Source organism: Mus caroli, chromosome X (genome assembly GCF_900094665.2).
Source record: "Mus caroli chromosome X, CAROLI_EIJ_v1.1, whole genome shotgun sequence".
Taxonomy (NCBI): Eukaryota; Metazoa; Chordata; class Mammalia; order Rodentia; family Muridae; genus Mus; species Mus caroli.
In genome coordinates this window covers 30,385,820-30,398,037 of record NC_034589.1, presented here as the reverse complement: position 1 = coordinate 30,398,037, position 12,218 = coordinate 30,385,820, and the positions used below count along the sequence as shown (strand labels likewise).

The window sequence follows — 12,218 nt, the reverse complement described above, 5'->3', positions numbered from 1 at the left end:
AGCTTCAGTTGGGGAAATGCCTCCACAAGATCCAGCTGTAAGGCATTTTCTCAATTAGTGATCAAGTGGGGAGGTCCCCTTGTGGGTGGTGCCATCTCTGGGCTGGTAGTCTTGGTTCTATAAGGGAGCAGGCTGAGCAAGCCAGGGGAAGCAAGCCAGTAAGGAACATCCCTCCATGGCTTCTGCATCAGCTCCTGCTTCCTGGCCTGCTTGAGTTCCAGTCCTGACTTCCTTGGTGATGAACAGCAGTATGGGAGTGTAAGCTGAATAAACCCTTTCCTCCCCAACTGCTTCTTGGTCATGATGTTTGTGCAGGAATAGAAACCCTGACTAAGACACCCCCATTTTGCTCTACTAACCCCGCATTCTGCCCTGCTGACATCCCATTCTGCTCTGCTGCCCCCCATTCTCCTCTGATGCCCCCATTCTGCTATGCTGACCCCCCATTCTGCTCTGCCATGCCCGTTCTGCTCTGCTGCAGCCCATTCTGCTCTAATGACAACCAATTCTCTGCTGACACTCCCTATTCTGCTCTGCTGATACCCCCCGTTCTTCTCTGCTGACACCCCCCGTTCTGCTCTGCTGACCTTCCATTTTACTCTGCTGACTCCCCCACTCTGCTCTATTGACCCCCCATTCTGCTCTGCTGACCCCCCATTTTCTCTGCTGACACCCCCATTCTGCTCTGCTGACTTGCCCCCATTCTGCTCTGCTGACACCACCACCATTCTACTTTGCTCACACCCCATTCTGCTCTGCTGACCCCCCAGTCTTCTCTCCTTCACTCCTCACACTTACCTGCATGGGCACCAATCTTAGCCCACCTGAGAAGAATGTGCGCTCAGTTTTGCATGAGAGGTCTCTAATCTGCTGAACCTTGGAAGCTAGATGAACTCTCCTGCTACAGAGAAAAGGCCTGTTTGTCTGCTGGAAATCTCTTGTTGTTCTGCTCATGAAGGCATATATTCTGTCAAGAAAGAACTACCTGTCAGATCCCTGCATGTCTTTCTCTGACAATCATGAATGTACTACCTGGATGCTGGAAAGATGGCTTGACAATAAGAGAGCTTACTGCTCTTGCAAAGGGGCAGAGTTTGGGTCCCAAACTATCTTATCTAACTATCTATCTATCTATCTATCTATCTATCTATCTATCTATCTTTCTTTCTATCTATCTATTATGTATACAGCATTCTGCTTGCATGTATGCCTACAGGCCAGAAGAGGGCACCAGATCTCATCATAAATGGCTATGAACCACCATGTGGTTGCTGGGAATTGAACTCTCAAACCACCACCCACCCCACCCCACCCCACCCCACCCCACCCCACCCCACCCCACCCCACCCCACCACCTTCACATGACATACTTCCTCCAGCAAAGACACATGTAACTTTAATTTTTTCAAAGCTTATTTTTAAAATATGTATTTATTATTTATATGTAAGTACACTGTAGCTGCCTTCAGACACACCAGTAGAGGGCATCAGATGTCATTACAGATGGTTGTAAGCCACCATGTGGTTGCTGGGATTTGAACTCAGGACCTTCAGAAGAACAGTCAGTGCTCTTAACCGCTGAGACATCTCTCCAGCCCTGTCAAAGCCTATTTTAAATGATGGTTCTTAAATTCTTTAACCTCCCTTTTTACCCATGACCCACCAGAGGTAGTGGAAAAGAAAGGATACGGGGTGGGGGGGAAAAGTGGACCTGTTTAGAAAGGTTCTTTGGAGCAACACCCATGTGTGTTGTCTGGAAATTGGCAGGTCAGTTCACAGGTTAGCAGAGGCAGCTCAATTCACTCACAAACACTTCAGAGATACACCAGCAGTCTAATTCAGTAGTATGAGGATAGCAGCAGTACTGGTATGACCTAGCAGAAACAGTCAGGCCTCAGCCAAATCAGCAGGAGTCAGCAGGAGGGACAAGGGCCAACTGGAATGCCAGGAAAAGTTCTTTGCCATGCTTCTCCCAGCAGAGTGAAGATCAGTGAGGACACTAGATGAACAAGCATTGCACAGCTAGCTCTATAAGCAAGGCTAGCTCAGCCTTGGTTTCTGTTCGAGTCTTTTTATACCCTCCAAACATCATGTGTCCTCCACGTGCCCTGCTTCAGCACATGTCTTGCCCAAGCTAACATCTCTCTCCCCATCAGCCCAAGTCCTTGGAAGTGGCAAGAAGCCACAGCACACCACCAGAAGGTTTTTTGTTTTGTTTTGTTTTTTGGTACATTTCCCTCTATGGAGTCCCTTACAAATGCAGCTCAACTATGCAATGTAAGGCAGACCAATACATGCATGTTTTTAGCAAAGAATCCTTCCTCATGTGTGCTTTCATGTGCTTGCTTTAGCAGAACATCCTTTCTCCTGTGTCTGCTTCAGTGAAACATTCTTTCACATGTTTGCCCCAGCAAAACACCATCCAACACAACTGACTTCCCAAAGAATCCTTAAGTTTCCATTTTTCAGACACCTCCTCATCAGTAACACCCAAACAGTGTCACCAACTGGGGACCAAGTAATCAAATACCCAAAAATATGATATATGGGAGATAGCTCATTCAGTCCACATCAGGTCCTCCCCATGGATATCACCCACTGTCCTAGGGCCTGCACTTCTGCTAATTTGTGGCAATTCTTCTGCTTCTACTTCCAGGGGCTGAGATTCTAGGTGTGTACCATCACCCCACCCAGCTCTAAAGTTACTAGAGCATTAAAATCTTTTATTCTGGTGCTGGGATGGAACCCACTATGTAGTGAGATCTTCCTGCCTTGCCATACTGCCTCCACACCCCCCACACCCCAGCAGCTCACCTATCTGGGACTTCATTTCAGCAGCGGGATTTCAGTGTATGGAACCTTGATGTGCGTAGTGCCATCCAGACAGTGAGCTCAGCATCTCTCCTGAGGAGGAAAATGACACCTGAGAGAGCAGTTTTCTTCTTTGCTCTGATGCAGATCATCCGTGTCATTGTAAACAGCCACTCCACATGATAGCATGGTTCAGGGCATGGAGTCAGAGCCTGGGAGTTTTTCTGGACTAAAATGACTAAGTCCTGATATAGAGTCATCCAATTTTCATTTCACTAGCCATTTAAATACATACCATTGAAAATATCACTCCTGGGGCTGGAGAGATGGCTCAGCGGTTAAGAGCGCTGGCTGTTCTTCCAGAGGTCCTAAGTTCAATTCCCAGCAACCATATGATTGGATCACAACCATCTGTAATGGGATCCAATGCCCTCTTCTGGCATGCAGGCATACATGCAAACAGAGCCCTCATACATTTAAAAATACACAGTAAATAGAAACTGTTAAAACTCTCTCTACTCTCAGGGTTGGAGAGCTGGCTCAGCAGACAAGAATGCTGATTGTTCTTGCAGAAGACCCAGGTTCAGTTCCTAGCACACACATGGTAACTCACAATGGTTTGTAACTCCAGATCCAGAGGCTCCAGCATATGCTTTTGGCATCTGTCTTAGTCAGGGTTTCTATTCCTGCACAAAACATCATGACCAAGAAGCAAGTTGGGGAGGAAAGGGTTTATTCGGCTTACACTTCCATGCTGCTGTTCATCACCAAAGGAAGTCAGGACTGGAACTCANNCAGGTCAGGNAGCAGGAGCTGATGCAGAGGCCATGGAGGGATGTTCTTTACTGGCTTGCTTCCCCTGGCTTGCTCAGCCTGCTCTCTTATAGAANCCAAGACTACCAGCCCAGAGATGGTCCCACCAACAAGGGGCCTTTCCCCCTTGATCACTAATTGAGAAAATGCCTTACAGTTGGATCTCATGGAGGCATTTCCTCAACTGAACCTCCTTTCTCTGTGATAATTCAGCTGTGTCAAGTTGACACAAAAATAGCCAGTACAGCATCCATTGATGCAAAGCATAGATGTGGTACACACACATACACTCAAAATACTTATACACAAAAAATAATAAAATAAATAAACCTTTTTAATATACCAGTATTATTGATAACAATACTAGGAATATTATTAACTGTTATATAGAAAGTTTATGCTATATTTGGCACTACCACTCTTAATCTTCATATGAATAATTGGGCTTAATTCCCATTTAAACACACACACACCAACTCTTTAGAGGCAAAAGCAGGCAGATATCAGTGAGTTTGAGGCTCTCCTCATCTATGTAGCAAGTCCCAAGCCAGGCCCAGCTAACATAGTGAGAACTTGTCTCAAAAACAAACAAGCAAAACAAAACCCAACCACAACCACAACGGCAACAACCAAACAACAACAAACCCCCTGAAACAAACAACCTATTCAGGCCTAAGTATGCAACTCGGTTGTCAGCATTCTTGCCTAGCATCATGAAGCCCTGGTGTGATGATGCACACAGGTAAAGTCATAGCATAAGAAAGATCAGAAGTTCAAGGCCAACCTTCACTACATAGTAAGTTCAGGTTCAGCCTAATACCCTGGGTATTTTTTTTTGAAAGAAAAACTATGAAATACTTTATTTTTTATTTAATAAAATCTAACCACTTATTTTCAAAATAAACCATTAATCTCAAGGCAACTATTGAAATAAAAAATAACAAAGTATATTTTGTTCCTGAGTTTTAAAAATCATTATAGTAATTCATAAAGTTTGGTTCATAATAATTCTCATTAAAATTTATAATTTATAAGATATTTAAATATGCTTAATTGTTGTAGATAAATTTTATTAGATATTTTCATTATTTACATTTCAAATGTTATCCTCTTTCCTGGTTTCCCCTCTGAATACCCCCTACACCCCCCCATCACCCACCCACCCACCCATCCACTCCTGCTTCCTGACCCTGGCATTCCCCTATACTGGGGCATAGAATCTTCATAGGACCAAGGGCCTCTGCTCCCATTGATGTCCAACATGACCGGCCATCCTCTGCTACATATGCAGCTAGAGCCATGGGTCCCTCCATGTGTTTTCTCTGATTGGTGGTTTAGTCCCAGGGAGCTCTGGGGGTACTGATTAGTTCATATTGTTGCTCCTATGGGGCTGCAAACCCATTCAGCTCCCTGGGTACTTTCTCTAGCTCCTTCATTGGGGACCCTGTGCTCAATCCAATGGATGGCTGTGAGCATCCACTTCTGTATTTGTCAGGCACTGGCAGAGCCTTTCAGGAGACAGCTATAACAGGTTTCTGTCAAAAGAGGGGGTGGGAGGGGGAAAGAGAGAGTAGAAGGAAGGAAGGAAGGAAGGGAGGGAGGGAGGAAACATGTTCTAAGTTGGGCATGGTGGTGCACTCAGGAGGCTTGAGGCATGGGGACCTCATGTTTGAGGCCAGCACAGGCTCTATAAAAAGACTTTGTCTAAAGCCATGCTCATCTGTATTTTGTAGACAAGAAATGGAGAAAGAAAAGTGCTAAGTCAACTGTCTCTGAATCTGCTCAGATACTCACTGCTCCCCTCTCTCCTCCTCCAGCACATAAAGCCCTAACCTCAGAATGATGACATGAAAATGTCAGACTGTAGGCAGTGATGGCAGATACTTCTGGGTTTGAGCTCCTGGCAATTTCCAGGGCACCCTCTGTGTCTCACTTCATGCAAACATAATATGAAACAGTAATACTTACCTTAGGACACTATTGCAAGGTGGAGACAGCTCATGCAGTGACTTGCACAGCATGCAAATGCTCAAATGCCTTTTGGCTGAAGAAGGTCACCTCACCAGTCCTCCCAGCACAGCTGGGCCTACATCTCCTTCTGGGAAGAAGCTAGGCTTGCTTCATACAGTTTAGCTCTGATACTGAGGTCAAATAGCATGTAGGACTCAGCATTCTATCTCCTCTCAAATTCCTTTCTCTTATTGACAGAGGCCCATGGCTTCCCATTGTTGAAACTGCCATCGTTGCTGTGGCAGCACTTGTAAACATTCTCTTTAGGAACCTTGGGGCAGCACTGCTAAGAGACTGCTAAGGCTTCCTCTGCTACTGCTTCAAAGAATAATCTGCTTGCTCATTTAGGTACTGGGGTTTCTTTGCTAAGGGGGAGGCCTGAAAGGGGGCTTGAAGTGGTTCTATTAATCATCCAGACCCCAAAGAAGCTAATGGGAGAGACACCTATGAATGATATGCATCCATTGATTGAAGATAAGTCCCTCCCTCCCTCTCTCCCTCCTTCCTTCCCTCCCTCCCTCCTTTCCTTCCTTCCTTCCTTCCTTCCTCCCTCCCTCCCTCCCTCCCTCCCTCCCTTCCTTCCTCTCTCCCTTCCTTCCTCTCTCCCTCCCTCCTTTCTTTCCGTCCTTCCTTTCCTTCCTTCCTCTCTCCCTCCCTCCATTCCTTCCTTCCTTCCTCTCTCCCTCTCTCCTTTCCTTCTTTCTTTCTTTCTTTCTTTCTTTCCTTCCTTCCTTCCTTCCTTCCTCTCTCCCTCCCTCCTCTCCTTCTTTCCTTCCTTCCTCTCTCCCTCCCTCCTTTCCTTCCTTCCCTCCTTCCTCCCTTCCTTCCTCTCTCCTTCCCTCCCTCCCTCCCTCCTTTCTTTCCTTCCTTCCTTCCTTCCTTCCTCCCTCCCTCCCTTCCTTCCTCTCTCCCTTCCTTCCTCTGTCCCTCCCTCCTTTCCTTCCTTCCTTCCTTCCTCTATCCCTCCCTCCTCTCCTTCTTTCCTTCCTTCCTTCCTCCCTCCCTTCCTTCCTCTCTCCCTCCCTCCCTCCTTTCCTTCCTTCTCCTCAGTTCCTCCTCCCTTTCTGGTTTGTTGTTGTTGCTTTGGAGAGAGGAGTCTATCTAAGCCAAAGTTACTGGTTTCAAACTTGCTATGTAGCCTGAAATGACTTTCTTTTAGCAGATAGTCCCGTTTTCCGCCAGCTGCAGAAGAGGAAACTGAGGTGAAAGGGAACTGAGTGGACAATGAAAATAATAAGACCTAAATGAGCATTTAGTCTATAATTCTTACAGGAATGCTTAAAGGGTATGCAGATTTTGTTTGATTGATGGTCACGGGAAACTTAGTTACCTTGTGCAGTGTCTACTGTACCCTTGGGACAAAAGATGTTAGAAAAGGAAACAGGGTTGCTTTTCATGAAAGGGTCTTACAGGGAGAATGGGATGGCTCAGTGGATAAAAGTGGCGGTCCCCAGAATTCACATGGTGAAAGGAGAGAAACGTCTTCTGCAAGTCACCTCTTTGACCCCACACACGTGCTGAGTCTCCCCAGTTCAAGAGATAAATTGAAAAACTATGACTTTAAGATGAGGCTTGCAGATAGGAACATATTCTGATCTATATGACGGTGAGGAAAGGTCTCTGGAAGCCTCTTTTTTGTTTCTTTGTTTGCTTGCTTGCTTGCTTGCTTGCTTGCTTGCTTGCTTGCTTGCTTTTCAAGACAGCATTTCTTTCTGCAGCAACTAGCTCTGTAGACCAGCATTACCTGAACTCACTAGAACTGCCTGCCTCTGCATCCTGGAAAATGAGATTAAAGGTGTACCCCACCATGGCAGGCTGGAAGTCTCCTACTTAATTTATATTGTTTTACATTTCTTTCTTTTCCTAGCACCTATATCAGCTGGCTCACAACTGCCTGTAACTCCAGTTCCAGGGGATCCAATGCCTTCTTTCAGTTACCACAGTCTCCTGCAAGTGCACAGTACCTTTACCTACACTTACATACATTCACGTAAGGCACATAGATGCATACATAAAATGAAATAAACATTTTTTTCAAGTTATCATACTAAAAATTAAGATAGTTGGTCAGGGAAATATAAAGATGTGGCCACAGGAGAGAGAGGCAAATGAAACTTCAGCTTGCTGAGATTTGTAGTTGTTTGGGCTAGTGAGAGTTGGGGGAAAACAGACTGAACAGTTGTAGAAGACAGCAGCCCTGAGAAGCTGGAAACTTCTGTAAGCTTCCAGTCGCAGGCGCCCCATAGAGGAAAGCCATCATGGAATATGGTTTCCCTCTCACAAATCTGTTAGCATGAACTTACTAGTGTATGGCCTCTCAGGGACACTAGAGGGCACTAGAGAGCCATTTCATGTGGGCTTCTCCTGTTAGCTCTGTAATGACAGAGGAGAGTGGATGTGGAAAATAGCCAGTGTCCATTTCATTCATAGGGTCATGGTGGTTAAATGAAACATAGCACATTAAATAGTCCCAATTTGGGAACTTTATTTATAATAAATAAATAACTTGCCGGGCGTGGTGGCGCACACCTTTAATCCCAGTACTCGGGAGGCAGAGGCAGGTGGATTTCTGAGTTCGAGGCCACCCTGGTCTACAAAGTGAGTTCCAGGACAGCCAGAGCTACACAGAGAAACCCTGTCTCAAAATAAATAAATAAATAAATAAAAATAAATAACTTGCTCAGTTTGGAAAGGCATCTACTACCATTCCCTCCTACCATTTAAAGATTTGCTAGCAAGAAGGCTGGGCACGGCCTTGTACACCTTTAATCATGCAGGCAGATGGCTTTTTTGTGAGATTAAGGCCATCCTGGTCTACACAGAGAGCTCCAGGTCAGACAAAGCTACACAATGAGACCTGGTAGAAAGAAAGAAAGAAAGAAAGAAAGAAAGAAAGAAAGAAAGAAAGAAAGAAAGAAAGAAAGAAAGAAAGAAAGAGATTTGCCTGCTAGAAATGATTTCTCAGAAGTGAACAGTTCTGAGTAAAGGGAAGGGAAGTGAAGCAAGGAAAGTGAGTCCAAGACTCAAGGGGGAAAGACATATAAGGGGGGAAAATGCCTGAAGGACACACCCCTGTTATGTGATAGACCCCCGGCCTGTAATCCTGAGAGAGCCAATGTTCACATTATCAGTAGATGCTGAAGGTATTTGGAAAACTTGAGCTGCATTTATGACTTTTAAAAAAGTTTTCAGCCAGGCAGTGGTGGTGCATGCCTTTAATCCCAGCACTTGGGAGGCAGAGGCAGGCAGATCTCTGAATTCAAGGTCAGCCTGATCTACAGAGGGAGTTCCAGGACAGCCAGGGATACACAGAGAAACCCTGTCTCAAAAAAACAAAACGAAACAAACAAACAAAAAAGTCTTCAAACAGGAACAAAAATTTTCCTTTTTTAAACAAAAGATTTGTTTATTCTTATTTTATGTGTATGAGTGTTTTGCCCGTGTGTAAGTCTGTGCACCACATGTGAGCTTCCAGATGGATGATGGGAATCAAACCCTAGTTCTGTAGGAAGCCGTGATAATACGTGCCGTCACTAGATGGCGCTAAGCTCCATTGTGCGCATGTGCTGGAGCAAATGCCTGCCAAGTCACTAGTCCGTCCCCTGGGACATCTGTGCACCACATGTGAGCTTCCAGATGGATGATGAGAATCAAACCCTAGTTCTCTGGAAGAGCAGTTTGTGTTCTTAACCACTAAGCCATCTCTCCAGCTCTATTTTTTTTTTCAAGACCAGGTTTCTTTGTGTAGTCCTGGCTAACCTGGAACTCCCAGAGATCCACCTGCCTCTACCTCCCAAGTGCTGGGATTAAAGGTGTGTGCCACCACCACCTGGCCTATTTACTTCTTTTTTAAGATAAGGTGTCACTATGTAGTTTAAGCTGGCCTCCAACTCACAGTTTTCTTCTCCTGCCTCAGCCTTTCAAATATTGGGACAGGCATATGCCGTATCACCATGCGCAGCTGAAATGTTCTCCCTCTCTCTGTGTCTGTCTCTTTCTGTGTCTCTCTGACTATGTCTCTCTCTCTCTCTCTCTCTCTCTCTCTCTCTCTCTCTCTCTCTCTCTCTCTCTCTCTCTCTCTCTCTCTCTCTCTCTCTCTCTCCAGGGTCTTATATAGCTCAGGATGGCCTCAGATCTGCTATGTAGCTAAGGCTGATGTTGAACTTTTGGTCCCTTGCCTTTTGCTCCCAATTACAGATGTGCCTACAGTTTCACACCTGGTTTATCCATATATTTGGGGGTTTGATTTTGTTTTGGTTTTTTTTGGTTGGTTGGTTTTGGTTGGGGAGGCACTGTCTTGGTATACAGCCCTTAATCAGCCTAACATGCACTGCATAGCCCAGACTGACCTTGAACTTGTAGCAATACTTCTATCTCAGCCTCCCAACCTCCCAAATGCTAAAAATCACAGGGGTTTGCCACTATTCCCAGCTTTAGGTCTCAGATCATGAGCAAGAATCATCCTAAATGGTGCAAAAGCAGAAAGCAGTACCCACTGAATCAGATACATAGGAGAATGTTCATCACCTTGGCTTGCATGTGTTAACCAAAGCTAATATACATAAGAGATACACATGTTCCAGAAAAGAAATGGTAAGAATAATAGTTTCTTTGAAATAATAGAATTATATATCGAGAAAAGTCAAGATAGAAACACACTGATCTGCTGCCATGCCTCTTGACTCATTCATGTCCCTGCGTGTGCACATGCATGTTGCATGTGCATTGCTAGACATGGAATCCAAGGCTTCTCAAAGCTAGGTAAGCGATCTACTACTGGAATATGCTTTCATTCCCTCAATTCACTACTTTTAAAAAAAAAGTCATGTGCCGGGAGCACTCAGGAGACACACAGGGGTGGATCTCTGAGTTCAAGGCCACCCTGGTCTACAGTGTGAGTTCTAGGACAGTCAGGACTACATAGGAAAAATAAAACAAAAAACAAAAACAAAAAAACCAAGGTCATGTAATGTTCTTCTAAGTTTGGTTCCTAGCACTCATATGAGGTGGCTTAAACCACCCATGCATAACCACAATTCCAGGGCAACCTGAAGCCTTCTTTTGGCATCTCCAGGCACCTGTATCCACATGCACAAACAAAGCTGCATACATATAATTAAAAATAGAATCTCAAATCTCACCAATAGTCACAGGCACACTTAGTTGCTCCAAGCATGGGCTGAGGCTCTTTGTGAGTCAGTATTTGGAGTTCCTGCTCAAAGAAGCTGGGGATTCCTCTTCTACATTTTGACTCTAATCTGCACAGTTTGAAGAATGGAAAAGCCTTGGTTTTCAGAAAAGATCCACCTCAGCAAGCAGATAAAATGGGTCAACAGCAAGTTCTCCCTCCCACCCTTCCTCCCCAGTCTCTCCTCAAGAAGCAGCAAGCGTTGCCTGAGGATTTTGATCTTCCAGGAGACAAAGTATAGAGGTTGGAGAGATGACTCAGTGTTGTTCTTTTTTGGTTTGGTTTGGTTTTCTTGTTTTGTTTTGTTTTTTGCCCTGTTGCTCTCATAGAAGACCACAGTTGGATTTCCAGCACTCCACATGGTGGCACAAAACTCTGTAACTCTTGTTACAGAGGATCCGGTGCTTTCGTCTAACCTCTGCAGGCACCAGGCATACACTTAGTGCACAGATATGCATGCAAGCAAAATATCCATACACATAAATAACTAAAAACATTCTTTAAAAAGGAGAGCGTGTACTTAATGTAAGAATTTTTGTGATCTGTAACCCTGCACACATAGAGTAAATTCTTGAGGTTTTTTTTTTTTTTTAAATCCAGGCAAAATAAAAATGAGTAACAAAAAAAAGTTCCCAATCCAGAAGGTGAAGATTGTGGAAAACACAAGCACAGCCAAGACAAAGAAACCGGAGGCTCCAGAGCCCAAGCATGTTACAGAGCCAAAAGACAGTAAGTCTGTGGAGGACCCAAAGATCCCTGTGACAGATCAGAAAGAGAAGAAAACGGTGACCACCATTGCAGAGCCAAAGGACAAAAAGAGTGAGACAGAGCCAAAAGAAAAGAAGACTGTGACGATCTCAGACCCCAAAGCCAAGAAACCAGCAATAGAGAAAGAGAAGAGGACGGTGACATTTGTGACAGAAGTAAAAGACAAGAGGATTGTGACCGACACAAAAGAAAACAGAATTGCATCAATAGACACAAAGGAAAAGGTGCCAGTAGTAGTGCCTGAAGTAAAAGAGAAGAGAGTGCAGCTGTTAGACCCAAAAGAGAAGGTGGCTGTTTTGCCTACTACACCAATTGGGTCAGTTGTGCATGCTGAGCCTGTTGCACATGCTGCGCCTGCAAAGCCTGTTGCGCCTGTTGTGCCTGCAAAGCCTGTTGTGCCTGCAAAGCCTGTTGCACCTGTTGCGCCTGCAAAGCCTATTGCACCTGCTGCACCTGTTACGCCAGTTGTGCATGCTGTACCTACTGCACCTGTTACGCCAGTTGTGCGTGTTGCACCCGTTGCGCCTGTTGCACCTGCTGGGCCATATGTGCCTGCTGGGCCATATATGCCTGCTGGGCCATATGTGCCTGCTGGGCCATATATGCCTGCTGGGCCATATGTGCCTGC

The 12,218-nt window shown here is 45.2% G+C and overlaps 1 protein-coding gene across 1 annotated transcript in view; it reads left to right on the top strand.

The window, feature by feature from the left end:
* Window positions 1-5,930: 5,930 nt before the first annotated feature.
* The window catches only part of Akap14 (A-kinase anchoring protein 14), an 18,602-nt gene continuing 12,314 nt past the window's right edge, over window positions 5,931-12,218 (top strand). Inside the window, exons 1-2 of the mRNA XM_021153161.1 lie at window positions 5,931-5,982; window positions 11,423-12,097. Coding sequence (XP_021008820.1) covers window positions 11,434-12,097 — 664 coding nt within the window. The 5' untranslated portion in view covers window positions 5,931-5,982; window positions 11,423-11,433. The remainder of the gene's footprint in view (window positions 5,983-11,422; window positions 12,098-12,218) is intronic.